This window comes from Chrysochloris asiatica, unplaced genomic scaffold (genome assembly GCF_000296735.1).
Source record: "Chrysochloris asiatica unplaced genomic scaffold, ChrAsi1.0 scaffold00021, whole genome shotgun sequence".
Classification (NCBI taxonomy): domain Eukaryota; kingdom Metazoa; phylum Chordata; class Mammalia; order Afrosoricida; family Chrysochloridae; genus Chrysochloris; species Chrysochloris asiatica.
Genome location: NW_006408539.1, coordinates 10,355,092 through 10,376,610, shown reverse-complemented (window position 1 = coordinate 10,376,610; position 21,519 = coordinate 10,355,092). Strand labels below are relative to the sequence as shown.

The 21,519-nt window shown below is 45.4% G+C and overlaps 1 protein-coding gene across 1 annotated transcript in view; it reads left to right on the top strand.

Annotated features, from left to right (window-relative positions):
* Positions 1-17,897, top strand: part of FECH (ferrochelatase) — a 43,419-nt gene extending 25,522 nt beyond the window's left edge. The window contains exons 6-11 of the mRNA XM_006837517.1: positions 1,100-1,206; positions 5,428-5,526; positions 10,612-10,719; positions 11,255-11,419; positions 17,260-17,319; positions 17,763-17,897. Coding sequence (XP_006837580.1) covers positions 1,100-1,206; positions 5,428-5,526; positions 10,612-10,719; positions 11,255-11,419; positions 17,260-17,319; positions 17,763-17,897 — 674 coding nt within the window. The remainder of the gene's footprint in view (positions 1-1,099; positions 1,207-5,427; positions 5,527-10,611; positions 10,720-11,254; positions 11,420-17,259; positions 17,320-17,762) is intronic.
* Positions 17,898-21,519: the final 3,622 nt, after the last annotated feature.

Sequence of the window (21,519 nt, the reverse complement as noted above, 5' to 3'; positions counted from 1 at the left end):
TGTGGTGATTACTTTGTGGCTTCATTCGAGATGGCTTTGAGCCAGGAGTGGAGTCCGTTTGAGCCCTCTGACTCAGGCACTCCACTCATTGCTGTTAAACCGATTTCAGTTTTGAACGTTGTTTTAGCCTAAGAGCACTTTGGATCTGAGAGACAATTCTGCTCTGACTAACGTTTTCAGCGGGAAACCTGACTGGAGAACTAGAGAAAGCAGTGAGTGGGAGCTGGAAGCCAGGAAAGGGTGCAGGACTTACCCATTGGGACTGAAGGAGAGGCCCAGGATGGGACCCCTTCTTCAGCTTAAGGCCCCATTACTGCCTCCCTGGGCCAGGAAGAAGGTGTGTTGTGAGTTGGCACCATCTGTCTGCTTTTGTTCAGGCTCTGCGTTTTCGTGATCTCCATCTCTTGCTTAGATGTTAGGTTACCTGTGAGGATTAGGTATCCCTTTAACACATCCTCAGGAATGATGATAATTTTGTAAAAGCAGATGAAAATAGCGCTTATGGAAACCTCAAGAAGCCCCTCTCCTTGCCACGAAGCTATTTAAAGGGATGATTAGAAATGTTTTGTAGTAACACAGAAACCACTTATCTCATAAGATGCAGGAAAAAATGTCCAAGGTACTCAGGATCCAGAATTGCATCTATTCTGCAGAGAAGAGTTACTAGAGGCTCTGACAGTCTCCACATAGTGGGGTCGTGGCTGACTACTCCCTTTCCTCTCCTACTCCCCCTACAGTTCCCTCATAATAGGGGGAAAGATTTAGTATGCTTTCAGTTGTGAGACTTGGTTTTTACAACGACTTGGTTTTTACAACAACTGCTTCTAGTTCATAAATCCGTGGCCATTGTGTTTCTCACTAGAAATGGCTTCAGTAATCTTTGAAAGTCTGTTGAAATTGATTACTTTTGCAGGATCCTCATTTGCAGAGTAGTTCAGTCTATATGCATATTATAAAGTATTGAAATGACTGTAATTAGACTGATTAGGTATGGAAGCAGTCACCTACTTTGAACTTGTAGTTACTGAGTTTCTTAATCTGTTTTTAAATTTCCATCATAATCAACATGCATTTACAAAGTGGTCCCTGTATATTGCAGGCAGCAGCTTAAATGCTATTTACAGATATTACAGTGGAATGGGGAAGAAGCCGACCATGAAGTGGAGCGCCATAGACAGGTGGCCCACGCATCCCCTCCTCATCCAGGTAAGGCAGGCCGGCGTCCTTGCCTACTCACAGGTGTGAGCCAGGTGCACGTCCTTCCCAACCTTACTCTTCTTGGCTTGAATTGTGTGCTGGGGATTAAAAAAGGTATTAAATTCTTGGCTTATTTTAAGAAAGAGAAGCAGATTTAAAGATTAAAATGGTGAGACTCTTCTCTTCAGATTACCGCTGGTAATCATGTTGTTGCGAAGGACTGTTGAGCCGGTTCTTACTCACAGCGACCCTGTATAGGGTTTCCAAGAGAGTGGCTGGTGGGTTTGAACTTCTGACCTTGTGGCTCGCAGTCCAGTGCTGATCCTACAGCACCACACCAGAAGTCCGGCTGTTTATCATAGACGGTAGCAAAACTTGTCTGCTGAGTTCTGTATTCACAAAGGCCAGAAGAACATTAACAAAGAGCTTGCCTGGTATCACAGCTGTGGTGAACCACATTCCAGTGTGCTTTCATAGATTGTACAATGGACAAATGAAATAAAATCTTCTCTTTTCAAATACTTACAAATTTTGACAGATTAAAAAATTTAAACATAACCTATATCTGTATTTGGAGACCTGAAAATAAAGCTAACATTTCATCTAAGAAAGTTTCATGTATGAAAAGGCCTGTGGCATTTATCTGCATACACATTTATTCTACATAATTTATGTTGATAGGATTGATGTTAATTAGTTCCTTGATTTTAGGAAAACTAGTTAAAACTATAATTTTAAAGTAGTTAAATGCTGTTGAGTCAGTTCTGTATAGGGTTTCCTAGGAGCAACTGGTGTGTTTGAACCGCCGCTCTTGGGGATCAGACTGACTTTGCAGTCCAGTGTATTAGCCCGCAGCGCCCCACCAGGACTCCATTTTAGAGCTAGTGGCTTTGAATTGATATTATTGTTGGTCTTCTGCCCTTTGAATATGAGAATGTTGTTGGTAGTTGCAAATATGTTGTTGTTGTTTTGTGGAAGTTATTTCATGTAGAGGAAATATTAAGTGATTTAGCTCTCACCCAGTCCATTTGTTATTCCATGAGTATTCTCTAACTTCTAGGAAAACACCAAGTTAATAACTTTTTAAAAATCCCAGTCACACTTAAAAAACCACTGCCACTAGATGGCGCTAGACATCATTAAACTCTGGCTAGTTCTCCCCAGAGCAGAACGCATTCCTGAGTCCTACATTTGATGCAGGGGATTAACGGGGGTTGAAATTTTGTGTTCAGTAAAAAGTGAAACGAAGGGGCCTTGCCTTGGAGATGGGTATACTTTTGGTCCATGTGTCCAACCACCTGTTTGTTGGGCACCACGTTCCCCCCCCCCCCCACACACACACAGTCTGGCCCTTGGATGCCTGTGATCGGGAATTTTGTGTGGGGTTGGGGGGGTTCAGGTCAGTACTGCTGTGTGGCTGCGGAGGTTGGTGGAAGAGTCTGCTCAGCATTTGCTTGTCCCTATGGAAAGAGTAATTAGATTTGCATTTAAATTCATGCCAGGCCTTTGAAAAGGGGGAAGTGGAAAGATGGAAAGGTCTCTTAACTGAGGAAGTGTCTGTTCATGAAATGAAAGGGGATTTCACCGGCATTGCTCTGTCCTTGCTGACGGTGTGAATGAAGGCTCTTTCATTGCTCAGAGATCTTGCGCCCAGAAGACCCTGCAGATGGGCCAGACGGGGGTCCTGCCGCACTCCTACTGGCCTGCCACTGCCCACGGTGGTGACCACATTGGAGTCCATGCGAAGCCAGAATAAACTGTGTTTTCACTTACTGAAGTCGGAAGTGATGTGTCTTCGTTGTTAAAATTATGTAGATTACGTGAGGAGATTTGCTGTTTAACTGAATTAATACAAAAACCTTTATATTGTTTTAAATTCACATTTCACATCTCTCTTTGCAGTACTCAAATCATTCTTACTCCTCTCCAGCTTTTTTTTTTAAAGCTTTTATTGTGAATTGAGTGATAGTTTACATGGACCAACATTGCTTTTTATCTTAGACTCCTATAAATACTTTGCAGGATCGCTAATGGTGTTGTAGAATAAGCATTGGACTGCTAACCTCAAGGTCAGCAGTTCAAACCCACCAACTGCTCTCTGGGAGACAGTTAAGGTTTTCTGCTTTGGAAAACTTTACAGCCTCGGACGGTCTATACAGGGTTGCTATGATCAGAATTGTACTGATGGTAGCAGGTTTTTTTTTTTTTTTTTAATAGAAACTTGGAAGTGGGTCTTCCATCTAGGCTATTGACCCAAATCCGTCCTTTCTGAGCACCCTTTGTTACCTAATACTAAAATCAATGCACTGTTTTGGTTTGCGTTTAATCTGTTATATAGGGAATTTTGAAACTGTAACTCATTCTCTAGGCACCTTTTTGTGCTTTAGGATATTTATTTCCAACTTTTGAGATTCTGGAAAGATAAGAATGTTTCAATACTTCTGAGGGAATAGCTTGCTGTTTCTATAGTATTAACCACAGATACATGAAAATACCAGCAAATGAAAATTGGCCTGGTTCTGATCAATTATCCTTTATAATGATTTCAAATGCTTTTTATTTGGAGTCAATTTTAAACATGCAGATAGATGTTGCAAGCCTAAAAATAAAAATGGTTTAAGGAACAGACGCCCTATTCTTTACCTGCTGTTGTTAAATGCCTTAGTTGTTAAGAGTTGTTAGAGACCCTGTATAGAGTTCCCAAGGAGCTGCTGATGGGTTTGAACCCCTGAGCTTGTGACTAGTAGCCCAGCGCTTTCTCAGTAGCACCAGCAGGTCTCCTTATTCTGTACCGAGATTGACCCATTAACATATGTGTATGTGTTAATATATGTCCCATTTGCTGTATGATTTACATGGTCTCTGTGTGTGTGTCTCTATATACGAATACATAACTTTTTTCTGAACCATTTGAGAGTAAGTTAGACACACTATCACCCATCACATCTAAATACTTTCATGTGTATTTCTCACATAACAATACGTAAGTGTTCAGCTTCAGTAAATTGAACATTGATATTTTGATCTGAATCTCTGTTCTTGTTCCGATTTTGTCAATTGACCTACAGTGTCCTTTGTAGCATTTCCTTTATAATTTAAATGACAAAGATTAAAGCGCCAGAAGAAAGCCAACCTCTTCAGATCTGGCATTTCAGCACCTAATCAGAAAAGGGAATCAGAAAATGCCGAGGAGAATAAGGGAGTTCATTGGTCTGGTGGACAGAGGTTGGGAGGAAGGGCCGGGCTCACCTTCCAGTCCAAGTTCCACAGATGTGACTGAATGGGCGCCCTAACCCACTGCCTGTTCCCTCGTAGGTGAACTTAGGGGGGTGGTGGACAACCTTTCATTGGTCCTTAGGAAGGTTGGCTCCATAAAAATAGAATCGGCTTGTCTTCTCTCTCCTATTTCTGTCAGATGTGTTATGCCTGAAAGCCGAACTAAGGGAGATTGAGAAAGACCCTGTAAGCTGTTTTCCTGCTAACCGAGCAAATGAGAGGGCTTAAAACAACCTCTCCTTCCCATCTGCGCTTCCTTCCCATCTGGAAGTGTGCCTGCTCCTCCCCAGGGAAGCAGGGCCATTAGTGGGCTTTAGAAGTTTCCCATCAAATTCCCCAGGCCCCTGCAGCCCTCCGCAGCCCTCCCTCCCCTGTAGCCTCCCACTCCCACAGCCCCCACGTCCACAGCCCTCTGCAGCCCCCACAGCTGGACTGTTTGCAATATTTTTAAAAAGCGCATTCCTTTAAATTAAAATTTTTAAATTTAAATTTTAATTTTTTTAAAGGTATTTATTGTGGATTGAGTGAAAGTTTACAGGGCAGATCATCAGTTTTACATTCAACAAATCATACACCTTGTTTCATTACAGTGATTATATAATCCCCTCCATGGACCATCAGTTAACAGTATCTCTATTCACTTTAGCTCTTTTTTAAAAAACAACAACAACACTCAGGCATATATAATAATTTACACCATCAAAGGGCACATGCTGCAAGTCTGCCTCCTGGCTGACTTAGTCCCTCTCTTCCCATGAATCTAGAGTCCTCAGCTGCTCCCTCTCTCCTTGTCCCCATCTCTGCCTCCATCTCTGGTATCGATGAAAATTTTCTATTTTTGAGGCTTGTTTTTGAGGAGGTGTTTGGTCTAGCTCTCATCTAATAAGTGTTTTCTTTCCCTCCTGTTTCCTTATTCTACATCCTTCTCATTCTCATTTTCTGATCTTCCCACAGTGCTTTGCAGACCACATTCTCAAAGAGCTGGACCATTTTCCACTGGAGAAGAGAAACGAGGTGGTCCTTCTCTTTTCTGCCCACTCACTGCCAATGTCTGTAAGTCAGAACTGTTTTTTTGGGTGTGACTTTGTGTTCAGGGGTTGGTTTGTTTTCATTTTCTAAATGTGTAAAATGGGCTCAGCTGCCACAGCCCTAAACATAGTTCAAACATGAAGCTCCCCACCCCAATTTACAGGGAGCTCATTTCATTAGACAGACCCTTTGAAACCAGTTGTTGTCCTGAAACTTACTAGCAGTGAATTCAAGTATCATCTGGTAAATAGATGCTGATGTAATAAACCTTTATAAAATGTTCGTTTGAAGAGCTGTTCACACACATACATTTCAGAGAAGACATTTTTGGATGGTCCAGAAGGTGATGCATCTGGTGTACTGAGCTGGAGGCCCTCCAGCCCTCCGTGATGACTAAGCACACTCAGCCCCAGGCCTATGGCCTCAGAATACTTGGTTGGGTCTGTTTGAAATCCACAAAGTAACTAGTTGTTAACTTGCTAGGACTAGGGAGCCACTCTGTGGCTAGTTAATATTGAGCGTATCAAGTTGTATTCAGGCAGTGCCATAGTTTATCACTGTTCAGTGGGCTGTTCACACACATACTGCAGTCTGTTCATGGCTGATGCACTTTTGTAAATAAGATGATCAAGCTCGTGTGCTGTCTGGTATATTCACCAGTTATCTCGGCTCAGAGATAACATTGCTCTAAACACATCGCTTTCAACTGTGGAGAGAGGGGAGAGTGATGTTCTTAGGGTTGCTTGAATGAATGGCCCCACAGAGTTAACCTGAGGGTCTAGGGGGTCACTCTGACAACTGGCCTCTACTGCCATCTGGTGGTCATCAGTGTCTAGCCCTTCCCTGATCCCAGCAGTAGGTGGCCCTGGGGAGAAATGTCTCCTCTGGAAGCCTGCAAGGGCCTTACTTCAACAAGCTTATGTCCTCCTCCTTTCTGGTATCCTGCAAGGCCTCTATGGGCTCACCTTCCAGGCCCTCCCTCATGCCTTTTGTAACCGCGTTGTGTGTGATGAGACCTTGTCTGTGGTGCTGAAAGTGGAAGCCCCGACTCACAGAGGAGAAAACTTGTTTCTTATGTGGACGATTCCAGGTGTGGCCTCTCCTCAGCTCAGCCGGGCCTTGCTTCTTTGTCTTTCCCCGGGGACTGAACTCGCTGCTTCTAAGGTTTTTGATGCCTAAGGGTCCCGTGTGGGAACAAGGAATGCCAGGAAGCCTTGGGAATGAGAAGTGGGGAGGAGTGCTCAGCTCAAGAGGTTTGTTGTTGTTGTTAGGTGCCATTGAGTGAGTAGCGACTCATAGCGACCCTATGCACAACAGAATGAAACCCTGCCTGGTCCTGGGCCAACTTCACAATTGTCACCACGCTTAAGCCCATTATGCTGCCACTTGGCCAATCCATCTCGTTGGGGGTCTTCCTCTCTTTCTCTGACCCTCCACCTTACCAAACATGATATCCTTCTCCAGCAACTGCTCCCTCCTGACAATATGTCCGAAGTATGAGAGACGAAGTTTGGTCATCTTGGTCTCCAAGGAGCACTCTGGCTGCACTTCTTTCAGAATGGATCTATTGGTTCTTTTGACAGCCCATGGCACTTTCAATATTCTCCTCCAACACCATAACTCAAATGCATCAGTTCTTCTATGGTTTATCTAGCAAGTTCTTATTTTTCTGTGCATTCACTTCTAATGACTTAAAAAAAAAAGTTTTTGACTGATAGAAAAGTAGCAAAAATTTTATAGAGGTTTCCCTATACCCTTCACACACTTCCTCTAATGTGAACATCTACCTCACCATATGGAATGTTCAAAACTAAGCATTTAGCATTGATACCATGTCATTATTGTTGTTACATGCCATCATGTCGGTTCCAACTCATAGCGACCCTGTATAGGAGTGACTACTGGGTTTGAACTGCTCACCTTTCGGCTAGCAGCCCAGTGCTTATCCCACAACGTCACACCACTGCTCAATAAGTATCAGAGTTTATTCAGACTTCACCAGGGTTTCCAAAGTGTTGGTGCTTTTGCTTTCGTCCTCTTCGTTCATGACCTTGCCACTTTTGAAGAGGTGTTTTACACGTACTTTGTAGACTGTCTCTCCTGGTTGTGTCTGACATTTTCTTGTGTTCAGATTGAGGCTTCGTTGAGAAGGACCACAGGGGTGCTGGACCCCTAAACTCTTAGGGGTGCATGGTGTCAGTGTGCTGCTGACATGAGCCGTGACCACATGCATGGCTGAGGTGGCCACAACTGGATTTGTCTGTTGTCAAGTTTGGAATGGAGAATCTCTTGGGTGAGATATTTGAGATGGTGCAAATGTCCTGTTGTTGCTCAGACATCTGCCCACTCATTTTAGTACCCACCGATGGGTGCTGCTTATTGCACTTGGGTTAATTCTTCACCAGCAAAAGGAGGTCATCACACCCAGTGATCCCCAAAGTCCCTGAGAAGATGTAAAATCCTATGTTCCAAATTACCCTTGGGCAATTAACAGCTCTGACTTAGGGAAATAACTGTTCTCCAAGTGGCACCTTCTATCTCCCTGTTAACTTCTACATTTACACATCTTAATGGCTTTGTGGAGTGCTGGTGTGGCGCTGTAGGATAAGCACTGGACTGCTAACCTCAAGGTTGGTGGTTCAAACTCACCAGTTGCTCCTCAGAAGCCCTATACAGGGTTGCTATGAGTCTGAACTGACTCGACAGCACTTAACAATAGCAACAATTACTTTTTTTTTTTTTTAAGTTTTTATTGTGAGGTTTACATGGGAGAACATCAGCCTTATACTCATCCTATCACATTTCTTTTCATTGCAGTGATTACAGTCCCCTCCATGCCTCATCAAACAACCAAAGGGTACACCACACAGGCCCGCCTCCGGCTGTCAGCACACAGTCCCTCTCCCTCCCTGAGTACAGTGTCCCCAGCTGCTCCATCTGTCCTTATCATTGTCCCTGCGTCCATCCTTGGCGTCACTGCCTCTCTGGGTAGGGTCCTGTTCTCCGTTCTTCTCACTTGATGGTCCCAGGAACCTCCGCTCCTGGGCTGCAAAATCTATCACTCTCCTTCTTTTGTCAAAAAACGTTTACCTTTATATTTCCTACCCTCACAGTCAGTCCTGATGGCAATTATTCACTATTGTACCACAAGAGTCTTACCCCATTTCCTTTCGCCAGCCTGGTCCCAACCTATTGGAAATCTTTCAGTAGTGATTCTACCTTCCCCCGCCCTGTCTGGAACTAGGCTCCCTCTTGAAAGCTTGTAAACCAGTCACTTCTTGCCTTTGTAAGTAAGCCCCCACCCCCGCCATTTTGGGTAGCCAATGTCTAAGTTGCCCATCTCTGTCAACCCTGTGTACCGAGGGGCTGGGAGTGATCCTCGCTGTAAAGATTTGTTCCCTTTTTTGAGCTGCTACATCCATAAATATAGGTCAAGTTCATCAAATTGTAGCAGGTTACTCTCTCTCCCCACTTTCCCCCCCAGAAACAATTAAGGAGCTCTGGTAGCATAGTGGTTACAAATCGGACTGCGAACCTGAAAGTCAGCAGTTCGAAACTACCAGCTGTTCCGTGGGAGAAAAATGAGGCTTTCTGCTCCCGTAAAGATTTACAGCCTCAGAAACCCTGTACAGGGTCGCTATGAGTCCGAACTGACCCCACGGCACTTAACAACAACAACAACAATTACTTTCTGATGAACTTTTAGAAATATCTTAAAATAGTTTGTTAGTATTTCCTTTCAACAATATCTTTTAAGCACATATTACTGGTGTGGTGCTATTGGGTAAGCATGGAACTGCTCAGTGAAAGATTGGTGGTTCAAACCCACCAGTTGCTCTTTGGAAATCTTATATGGGGTGACTATGAGTCAGAACTGACTTGATGGCACTTAACAATAGCAACATGCCCGGGAATCCTAGTGTGATACTGTAGGATAAGTACTAGACTGCTAACTGCCAGGTTGGTGATCGAATCCATCATTCACCCCTTGGAAACCTTATACAGGGTCACTATGAGTCAGAACCTACTCAAAGGCACTTCACAACAATAACATAGGTCAGGTGCTGTTTTAAGTGTTTGTGGTGTGAGACAGAACAAAACATTCCAGAGTCTACCCAGAGGGTGGAGGTGGAAAGGAGATGATTAAGTAGTGTCTCAGAAAAGGCTATCAAGATGCTGTTGTTGCTGTTCCAACCCATGCAGATGCTGTGTAAGATTTCAAAAGAGTGGCTGCTGAGTTTGATCCCTCAACCTTGTTCAGACCGACAGTGCTGCCTGGTACTTATTATATACTGCCACCCCAGGACTCCCTACAGTTAGTAGTCCAGTGTTTATTATATAGCACCACATCAGAACTCCATAGAGGTGCTGTGGAGAGACACACAGCAGGCGTGGGGGACCTCCACACACAATTGAAGGTGACAGGAGTTACAGTGACATTGGCCTGGAGCGTGTACAAGGCTCTGGTGAATGAGCTGTCCTTGTCAGTACTCACTGTGCCTGGAGCCTTAGACTCAGTCCGTTAGGACAAGAAGGCACAGGTCAGCTTCTTGGGCAGCCTCTAATGGGCTGCTGCTTTCTTCCTCTATTCCGCTAGCATTCTCCTCTTTTGGTCACCTGGTCCCCATAACCCCCATAATCATTGTCTACATTCTCCAGCCAGCCAGCCAGTTACGATCACGTTAGCTCCAGCTCTCCGTAGAGTTTCCAATGGTTGTGATCTGTTAGAAGTAGACCACCAGGCCTTTCTTCCACTGACCTTTTGGTTAGTAGCCTAGTGTTGAACCATTTGTGCCATCCAGGGACTCCTTGTCCACACAACACTGTTTAAATCTCAAGTGATGTCCAACGTAGACATTCCCACCCCATGTTGACACTTCTTACCTGATTTTTCTGTCATTTCCCTCTATCATAGTTGTTAATACGAATAATTTAGAATATAAAGTTTTACATCTTCTCAGGGCCCTTAGGGATCACCGAATGTGACGTTCTCCTTTAGCCGGTGAGGCAATGGCCCCAAGGACATTGGGCGATTAAGCTCAGCTTGTAGTTCTCATTAGTGAGGACTCATTCTTAGACTCACAGCCCTTCACCGTGTCTCTGCTGCAGGTGGTCAACAGAGGGGACCCCTATCCTCAGGAGGTCGGAGCCACTGTCCAAAGAGTCATGGATAAGCTGGGCTACTCCAACCCTTACCGACTGGTGTGGCAGTCCAAGGTAGGTGGCTCCCACACACTTGCAGGCCATCAGCTCTGTTAAGGAAGTCTATCTGAGATCCTGCTCTGGCAGTGTAGGATAAGCACTTGACTGCTAACCGCAAGGTCGGCAGTTCAAACCCACCACCTGCTCCTTGGCAACCCTTATACAGGATTGCTGTGAGTCGGAACTGACTCAGTGACGATGACAACAACAACAACAGCAGCAGCAGTAACATTTTAGAACATAGTAGTAAAACCATTAGCTTTGGCCTTTTCACATAGACTGGTTTGTAACTGGATTGCTCACCATGGGTATAAAGAACTTTGTAAGCAGATAGGATGGAAGGAGGAATCCACATTTATACTGCCAGAAACTGTTACTTGTTTACATTCTGCCAACTTCTAGAAGGACTCAAGCTTAGATGTGGAAATACCAAAACCCATTAAAGCAGGTGTCTAGTGGCACAAGCCCTAATGGCTGTGTGTGTGCAGGGGAAGGGTCTTGGGGGGGATGTGGGAGTAGGTTCCTGTATCATTCACTCCCTTTCTCCCAGGTTGGGCCGATGCCCTGGCTGGGCCCTCAAACAGACGAGACCATCAAAGGACTCTGCGAGAGGGGCAGGAAGAACATTCTTTTGGTTCCCATAGCGTTTACAAGCGATCACATTGAAACGCTGTATGAACTGGATATCGAGTACTCTCAGGTTCTAGCCAAAGAGGTAAGTGCTCCAATCTGATTTATAAGCTCCCCTCCCGGCCTGGTTTTAAAAGGAAACCTTTTTCTGCAGTTGTTTACTTGTATCATGCAGAAACCGAGTTCAGCGTATTTGTCTGCATGCGCCCCATCCGGTAAACCCTGGCTGTTGTGGTGGGACTCCCTCGGAGGGGTAACAGGGCACACCAAGCTAATTCCGCGTGGACAGTGGAAAGAGGTGGCCGTGCCTTCACAGCCGGGCAGTCCAGGGCCCACTGCAGGCAGCAATGTTCTGTTTGTCTTGTGTGACTGAGCTATTTGAAAGTAATCGAAGTTACATTTCTTTAAGAAACACAGAATCCTTTCTCCCCAGTTCTGAGGGACACGTTTCCATTGTTCCCCAGTTTGTCTTGCTCTGACAATGTTGTGTCGCTGGGTCTCCAGGCCTGTGACTGAGGCTCTGACTCAGGAGAGTAGGTGGGGTACGCACTGAGGTTTCTGCGCGCTGTAATTCCTTGGTCATCCTTGTGTGCTAGCTTAATTAGCTGTCTGCACCCCTGCTGTGATCAATCTGGTTATTGAAATAACAAATACCATCCTCAGTGTCTCAGAACCACTCAGGATGTAGAAAAACTACTGCTCACCTTTCTCCTGGCTTCTGAGTCCTGCTTGTAGTACGGTTTCTATAGGAACCAGGGAACTGGTGGCGTCCAACAGGCCCTCTCCCCCACCTCATCTTCTGCCAGAGCGCCTGGCTCTGGTCATCACGGAGTGATTGATGGAGGCTGGGCCACAAAGAACACCTCACCCTCTCAGGGACCGGGTGGCAGGTGCAGGGCAGGCTGGAGAATGGGTAGGGGGAGAGCTGCAGCCAGCCTCGGACCCCCAGGTGTTGGTGTGTTGGCGCTGGTCATCAATCAGACAGTGATGGAGTTAGGGAGGACCTAAATTACTTGTCAGTAGTTCTGATAAAGGATTTGTGGGAAAGTTGTAATTGGCTGAAATAAGGTTTCACGGTTGCCTATGGAGGTCAGGAAATGAAGCCCTCTGCAGTTTCCCCCACACCCTCCACTCGCCACAAAGACTGGAGTGCATGTTACAGTTCACACCAGCTTGTTTGAAACGGAGTGTTTGTGTGAATTGAATGGCAGTTCACATACATTCACACTCCTAAACCATTTTTACTTACTAATCAAGTTGATTTTTGGTGATAGAGTGAGGGAGGCCTCATAAAGTTCATGGGAAAATTCTATGATCCTTTAATATCATTTTTCCTTGGACTTTTTGAAGCCTCTTTCATACCAGATATTTGTTCAAATCCACTTTTTTTCTGACACGGCTAGGCCATAACACATGCTCACTTTCCTTCTCTGTCCTGTTTTGACTGCACTGCCCAGGCGGCAGCCTCCCTCCACTGACCCTCGCCCCCCGGAGCTGGACCAGAGCTCACAAGATGAAGGACATAGTCCTCCAGACCCCAGACACCTGCCACAAACTCGGGAGGCCCTGTGACACCCTCCCTTCTGACCTGCTGGCTACAATCTTGGGGGTTCTCTGGTCTGTTACCCTGGAATTTTTTTTTTTTTAATGTTTTATTGTGAATTATATGATAGTTTACATGAGAGAACCTCAGTTCCATATTCATTCCATCGTATATCATTACATTGCCATGGTTCCAATCCCCTCCATGTATCGTCTTCCGACCAAAGAGCATATCCTAGAAGCCCGTACTCTGCATTCTCCTCTCCCCCCTCAGTCTTCAGCCCACAGTTCCTCTCCCTCTCTGGATCCAAAGTCCCCAGCCGCTTCATCCCTCCATGTCATCATCTCTGTCTCCATCTCAGGCATCCCTGGTTCTCTGGGTGGGGTCCAGTTTCGTTTCTTATCCGTTGGTGGTCCCAGAGACCTCCGCTCCTAGACTAGAGAAATAATCGCTCTCTTCCTTGATACAAAACATCTACCCTTGCATTTCCAACCCTCACAATCCGTCTTGATAACCATTATTCACTACAGTATCACATGTAACCCATCTGTATTTCATTTCATCAGCTCCATGTAGACAGATTGGATAGTACTCACTGGTGATTCTGCCTTCCTCCATGCCCCCTAGCTCTAAGTTCCCTCTTGAAAGCTTGTAAGCCAGTTACTTCTTGCCTTTGTAATCCCTCCTTCCCCATTTGGGTATCCTATGTCCAAGTTGCCCCTCTCTGTCTACTCTGTGTGTGGAGGGGGTGGGAATGTTTCTTGCTGTAAGGATTTATCGCCTCTTTTGTGTCACTGCATTCGTATGCATAGGTCAAGTTCATCAGCTTGGATCAGCTCAGTCTTCTTCCCACCCCCCACCCCCCCACTTTCTTCTCCTGGTTGAGCTCTGATCATCCAGTCATCCAGTCCTGGTCACGTGGGTGTCATCTGCAAGTGTGGGTGTACTTGTGCACATGCCCTCTCTTCCCATCAGCTGGCAGCTCCATTCTCCACTTGAGTCCTCTGTGGCCATGTCACTGACTCTGGGCCCAGGAGTCCTCGGGTCTCCTCACACTGCTTGCCAACCAGGTCCCCAACCGGGTCCACAGAAGCCCTCTGAATATTGTGAGGCTTAGCTCGCTGTACCCTGGAATTTTTGACACACACTCCCAGCCCCCTCACCTTGGACTTTGGCTACTCCTTTAGGGTCAGTAATTTCCTAGAACAACCGGCAGAACCCACCGAGAGGGCTGTACTAGGGACTGAGCTTGGTTATTAAGGCTACAAAGCAGGGTGGGGCCTGGGAGGGTGCCCAGCTCGGCTTCCAGGAGTAGATGCTGCTGCTCAGGAAGTTGATGGACATCCACTGTCCTGAGCCTTCCTTTGGGGTCTCATTATGTCAGCAAACTGCAGCTCCTCCCCGTGAGGTGGAGGGATATGGGGGCCCCCTACCCGAGTCCCCTCTCTGGCTGAACCTTTCAGGTCTAGAGTCTTTGTCTCTTTACCAAAGACCCTTAAAACATTAAGGAAATTCGAGTGTCTTTATTTTTTTTCTCTTAGGAACTGAGGGCAGACAGAATTTTTTAGGTGAAGTCAGTGCCCATCCCTGCTAATAAAATCAATCTTCAGGAGTAAAGATACCCATCTAGCTGTGATTTATTCATTATTGTGATGGGTGAATATATTGAGTTTATGACAACTTTCTTTAAAAAGTAGTTTGAATTTTCCCAGGATAGAAATAGCTGTATTGCTTTTTTTTTTTTTCTAATGTTTTATTGTGAATTATGTGATCGTTTACATGGGAGAACATTAGTTTTACATTCATCCTATCGTATATTGTTTCATTGCCATGGTTACAATCCCCTCCATGCATCATCAACCAACAAAGGGTATACCCTGCAAGTCTGCCTCCCGGTCGTCAGCGTACAGTCCCTCTCCCTTTCTGGGTCTAAAGTCTCCAGTTGCTCCATCTTTCCACGTCATCGTCTCTGCCTCCATCTCAGGCATCACTACTTCTCTGGGTAGAGTCCCACTCTCTGCTCTTCTTCCTTGATGGTCCCAGGGACCTCTGCTCCTAGACTGCAAAGTCAATCACTCCCCTTCTTTTGCTTCAAAACATCTACCTTTACATTTCCAACCCACACAATCAGTCCTGATAACAATTTTCACTATTGTATCAGAAGAGACCTATCTATATTTCCTTTCATCAGCCCCACCCAGACAGATTGTATACTACTCAGTGGAGATTCTACTTTCCTCCATGCTCTCTGGATCTAGGTTCCCTCTTGAAAGCTTGTAAGCCAGTCACTTCTTGCCTTTGTAACCACCCCCCCCCCCCCATATTGGGTAACCAATGTCCAAGTTGCCCATCCCTGTCTACTCTGTGTATGCAGGGGGTGGGAATGATCTTTGCTATAAAGATTTGTTCCATCTTTTGAGCTACTGCACCCATAGGTGTAGGTCATTGTGTTGCTTTCTTATAACAAAAATAATTAAGAGTTCAGAGAGTTCAGAGTTTAACACCCAGAGTAGACTCCACCTCTCAGAGACCGAGAACATCTGTTAATCTTTCGGTAAGAATTCTCATCTTTTTCTAAATGTATGTGTGTTCGTGCACTTTAATAAAAATTGTACTCATCCACATGTCTAACAGATTATATTTTACTCTTTTTTCCCTTAAAAACCTATAATGGTCCCAAATCAGTAAATATGCTTAGATCTGTATGTGTTGTTGTTGTGAAGTTCCGTCGAGTCAGTTCCAACCCATAGCTACCCTGTATAGGGTTTCTGAGGAGTAGCTGGTGAGCTTGAACTGCTGACCTTACAGTTCAAATGGCTTTGCAGTCTAGCGCATTAACTCACAGTGCCACGCCAGGACTCCATTAGATCTGTATAGTTAATGTTTTTAAAAAAAATTCCTGATAAGCACACATCTAAAATGTTTCTGATTTTCTACTATCATTTCAAACAACTCTGTGATAAGTTTCAGTCTCTCTTTGCATTTTCCCAATGGCTTTATTGGATCATTTCCTAGAAATAGAATTTCGGGGTAAAGGGTGACAGGCACATTTTCAGTTTGGGCAGGTGTTTTCCTGGCTTGTCCTGTCAGCTCTCCAGGGTTCCATGGGGACCTACGTAGAGTTTGAAAAGAAACATCTTCAAGGTGGGAACAACATGTTTGCTGAACCTCAGCTCTTCTCCCGGGCCTGTCTGAACCTCAGTTCTTCTCCTGTGCCTGTCCGAACCTCATTTCTTCTCCTGTTCCTGTCTGAACATCATTTCTTCTCCCGGGCCTGTGTGAACCTCAGTTCTTCTCCCGGGCCTGTGTGAACCTCAGTTCTTCTCCCGGGCCTGTGTGAACCTCAGCTCTTCTCCCGGGCCTGTCTGAACCTCAGTTCTTCTCCGGGCCTGTCTGAACCTCAGCTCTTCTCCCAGGCCTGTCTGAACCTCAGCTCTTCTCCCGGGCCTGTATGAACCTCAGCTCTTCTCCTGGGCCTGTCTGAACCTCAGTTCTTCTCCGTGTCTGTCTGAACCTCAGCTCTTCTCCGTGTCTGTCTTCTGATGCTCACTGCAACATGCTGGGTGCTGTCAAATCATCTCCAACCCATGACAACCCGTGACAGCCCATGACAACCCGTGACAGCCCATGACAACCCATGACAACCCGTGACAACCCATGTGACAGAGACGAACCCCCCCCCCACAGGATTTTCTAGGTTGTAGTCTTCACAAGAACAGATCAGCAGGTCTGTGAAAAAGCACGTGAAACACTGTCAGTAGGAAAGGGATAAAGGTGAATCTACCTACCTGAGTTTTACATGGGATTTTCCCACAAACTTTGAAGCCTCCTCCTATTTCTTGGTCATAGAAAGGCTAATTAGCTATGTGTTTCCAGAAAAAAAAATCCTTAGCTTTAAAAAAAAAAATTTTTTTTCTGTGTAAAAATAGATTTAAAAGCTAGATTGAGATTTGCATCCAACCTAAGTTCTGTGTACACTATGCAGTCTGTAGATAAATCAGCTACATTTTGTCATATTCTGGTATTAAAAGTTCACTTCATAAAAGCACCACACTGCCTGGGCAGAGTCTGCAGAAGGACCGAACAAAGACTGGTGAGCAGATTGCAGGGACCAGAGCATCCTGTAACTGGGAACCACACCACATGTGGGGAGATGCTGGGGAAGGGGGGACCCCAAAATGGAAGGGCAATTTGTGATCACAGGGATGAAGATCTACATGTGCCTGGTCCCGGGCCCATGCCTCATGCTGAGCAGTCTGTGAATGCTTTGAAGTACCACTGAGTTGTGTGTGGCTGTGTGTGTATGTGTTTTGTAGCAGTCAGTTTCTTAGAAAGCAACATTAACTGTGTTTGTTTTCCCTCCCTTTTCTCCTCGGAGTCAGTGTGGAGTGGAGAATATCCGAAGAGCAGAGTCTCTGAATGGAAATCCATTGTTCTCTAAGGTACCTGCAGCTGTACAGCCGGCCGCACTCATCCAACAGGCGGGGAGCAAGCAATCCTCTGAGAAACGCCTACAGAATATTGGCTTTTTCACATATTAGAACATTTTGCCTTCCAATTAATTAGAAAAATGAAATCGAATTCCTCACACTCTCGCTTGTTTCTCCTTTAGAGCCTCCCCAGTTTCCTTACTTCCTCCCACCTCTGTGTCTGCTCTTCTAGAGGGTGGGGGAGAGGATCTCATTTTCTCACATCTCTAACTTTTTCTCCAATGAGGACTCTCTGGCAAAGAAGGCTTTGTAGACCTTCCTTCAAAGGATTCAGAGTTCAGATGAAAAGAAACCCCCAAACTGTACTGATTATCAGAGCAGAGTGGTGGTGGGAGACGCACGGGGTGTCTTTTGCTCCTGACAGACCTCTGCCTCTTGCCATCTGTCTGTTCCAGGCCCTGGCCGACTTGGTGCTCACGCACATTCAGTCCAACGAGCTCTGCTCCAAGCAGTTGACACTGGGCTGCCCGCTCTGTCCTAATCCCGTCTGCGGAGAGATGAAATCCTTCTTCACCAGCCAGCAGCTGTGACCTCCACAGAGGCCCCAGCCTCCAGAACCCTCCGGTGGGCAGCAGGGAGATGGCATTACCAGCTCAAGAAGGCAGTCTCAGTGCTGTGTGTACAGCCTTCGAGCCCAAATCACTGGATTGTTTGCAAGGATAGACCCTCAAATTCTTCTTGAAGGAATTGTGTTTTTACAGACCTACACAGTAAACATTTATATTCCTTCTCTCTGGGTAAAAGTACTCATTTGGAATGCCCAGTAGACTATTGTTATTATTTGTTCTTTAAATGAGTTTTAGAAATCTTCCTGATGAGATGTACACATCTTAAAACAGAGGTTTTGGTTTATAGTGTCCACAAAGCATCCTGCAAGATTCTGGAGAGGGTCCCCACCTCTAGCGGGTCATCAAGGGAGTGGGACTTCAAAATGTTTGTGGAAAAGCAGAATGAAAAGACGGGGGGATTTCCCCACGAATGCTCTGAAGCCCCCTGGTAACTGCCGTTTTGTTAGTGAACACACGTTGAGTGTGTGACGCTGCCTAACCCTTCCCGACCCATGGATACTGGCTGCCGGTGAGGTGGGTGGCTGCCAACAACGGCTGCTTTTGTCCCCGGGCTGGTTTTTGTTGTTGGGTGCCTGCCGTCCCGTCCAGCTGATTCCAACTCAGCAGCCCCACGTGGCAGAGCAGCCGTACCCATTAGAGTTTTTAGGCTGTCGTCTCTACGGGGGCAGATCACCAGCCCTTTCTCCTGCAGAGCTGTGGGGTAGGCTTGACCCGCCGACCTTTGGGCTACCAGCTGAGTGCTTGACCACTGTGCCACCATATTTTGCCAGGGATGCCACAACTCACTGGTTGTTTCACTACTTTTATATGAGCCTCTCTTTCCTCACTGTTAAATCTAATCAAATGCAGGTTCCACAAGTCTGTTGAAATTTCCCAGGCACAAGAGTCTGAGAAGTGTGTCGACATCCATTGTACATCACACATGCTGTGGTGGGAAGCTGTGCCCCACCCCTATCTCCGAGGACAGTCTTGGTCCTGGCCTCCCTCCATCCCGGAGCCCTTTGGACGATCATCCACTGACATCTGCATTGCAGCCAAATGTCTTCCACCTGCGCAGTGGTTTTAAGAATTGTTTTATAAAGTCAGCTGTGTTTTGTAACCTTGAATTCTTTCTTAAATTGTCATTCTTTTATTATAAAAATTACATGCCCATGTGATAGGACATTAGAAAAACAGAGAAAACAACATAACCACTAGAATATAACGACTGTTACCTTTATGTGTCACCCGTCTCAGCCTGTGGATACTTTAAATGTCATAGTAACTTGGAATGTGTGAATGATAGTTTCTTCAAAGAATGTAGAAATGACATAGGACCAGAATTTGATCTATATTTGGAGTTAAGTGGATTAAAGAAATCTCTGATGGATCTATAAAGAGTTTGTAATGATTATTTTCTCCAAGCCTGAAAATTCATCTAGTTCAGAAAGTCGAAGGATCAGGATTCACACATCTTTATAATCAGGATTTATTGTATCAGTAAATAATTATGATCTCATTAAAGTTTTAACAACCAATTTGCTGGTTAATAAAACAAAAATTAGTTAAAGTGATTAGATATGAGGGATTTAGAATACACTTTAGTTTTCCTACAATGATAATAACCTTGAAATTTGAACCCATCTACTTTTTTATTCCCCTTCTAATGGGCTTTTCTATTAGTAGGTTATGTTTTCTGGTGGACATTACGGGCGTAGATGGTGGTGGTGGTGGTTATGTGCTGTAGAGTCGGTTTCGACTCATAGCTGTACAGGGTTTCCGAGGCTGTAAATCTTTACGGGAGCAGAAAGCCTCATCTTTCTCCCGTGGACCAGCTGGCAGTTTCGAACTGTTGACCTTGAGGTTAGCAGCCCAATTAGCAATCACTATTCTACCAGAGCTCCTTACTGGAATAGATAGTTGACTAGAATTGTCCTCTGCCCTTTTCCTTCAGCTGTTTGGAGTTCAGGTTCATAGAAGCCTGAGTGTCTGTCTGTCCCACTAGGAAATGAATTCTCCTGAGTTGTGGGGTGCAGCCTAACCCACCCTTCTCTTCTGAGGTCTAGGCTTCACTTCCTCAACAGCATTAGGGTGTGAGGCTGTTACTATGGAGATGGTACAGAAAACTCAAGGAGCTCTTGAGAGGGTATGTGAAGTCTAGGGAACTAATATCCTTGACATTGAGCTGGGTCCAGACCAGTCTTGGTGGTAGCAGGAAAGGAGGTTTATTGGCCTTTGTTTCTGGTGACAAGCGTGCTACCTCTGACTCGTGCATGAGTCAGGGTCACACATGAGGGTAGTCTTTGGTAGGACAAAATTACTGATGGTTTTCTTTAGAGTTGTTATCCTGTTTGTCAAATTTGGAAATGCAAATGTTTGCCCTGGTGATGAACAATGACCTGCTGGCAGTTTCTTCAAGCCCTGCCCACATACAGACCTGGCTTTGAGTGGAGTCAGCATCTCATACAGAAAAGAATAGCCCGGGCCTCCTGTGGAGGAAAAGAATATACATTCTTGACCTCGTTACCTTTACTCAATGGAAACAATTTTCCCACACAAAGAAAAATCTGCTATGAGGAAGGAGAAATGAGCACATTGTTCCAGGCCCTTTAAATGTGTATCAGTGGCATGTTGTTGCGGAGTCGACGGTAAATAACCAGCACTCTGGTGGTAGCGTAGTGGTTACGAATTGGGCTGTGAACCTTAAGGTCAGCTGTTCAAAGCTACCAGCTGCTCCATGGGAGACAGATGAGGCTTTCTGCTCCCGTAAAGATTTGCAGCCTCAGAAACCCTATGGTCGCTATGGGTCGGAATTCCCTTCAGTCCTTACGACTGGAATTATGTAGGCAATGATGATTATGCAGGTCTGGAAAAGTGGGATTTTCTTCTCTACGGTGCCCAGATTAAGCCTGTCAGTGAACCATCCTAAAGTAATATCAAGCCACCTACCTCTTCAACTGGAGTCCTGGTGTGGCTGTGGGTTAATGCGTCAGACTGCAAACCTGTTTGAACCACTAGGTCGGCGGGTCAAGTTTACTAGCTGCTCCTCTGAAACCATATACAGGGTCGCTGTGGGCTGTAATCGACTCAGTGGCACTTAACAACAACAACAACCTCTTCAGCTGGTCTTAAAAATCAGTTTCATTTCTCTTTTTTCAGAGAAAATACATGGGCTTGGTAGGATTCATTATTTAGGATAAAGTCACAGCATTTTTTTCTCACAGCTGATCTCATATATTGCATATTTAATTCAAGTTAGGAGAGAGTGTTAGCTCAACCTGAAGCTATTTTGTTGATCCCAAATCTGCTGATTACACCCCGGAGTGGGGTGTGACAGGATCCCTAAGTAGACACGAGTGAGAGAGTGCATGCTGGGCTTTATGCAGGAAGAGGTCAGGATTTACAGCTGGGGCTTGAGGAGGGTACTAACGTGGGTGTGTGTATATGCCCATGCCCACACACAAGCGTGCAAGCCAGGACTTAATAGCTGCCCGTGTCTCTTAAATTCTTCACCCTGGGCACAGGAACATACTCTCCAACATTAGGTGGAAATGGGAAATTTGTTGGATTATCACTAATTGAAAAAAGAAAATTCTCAGTTGGC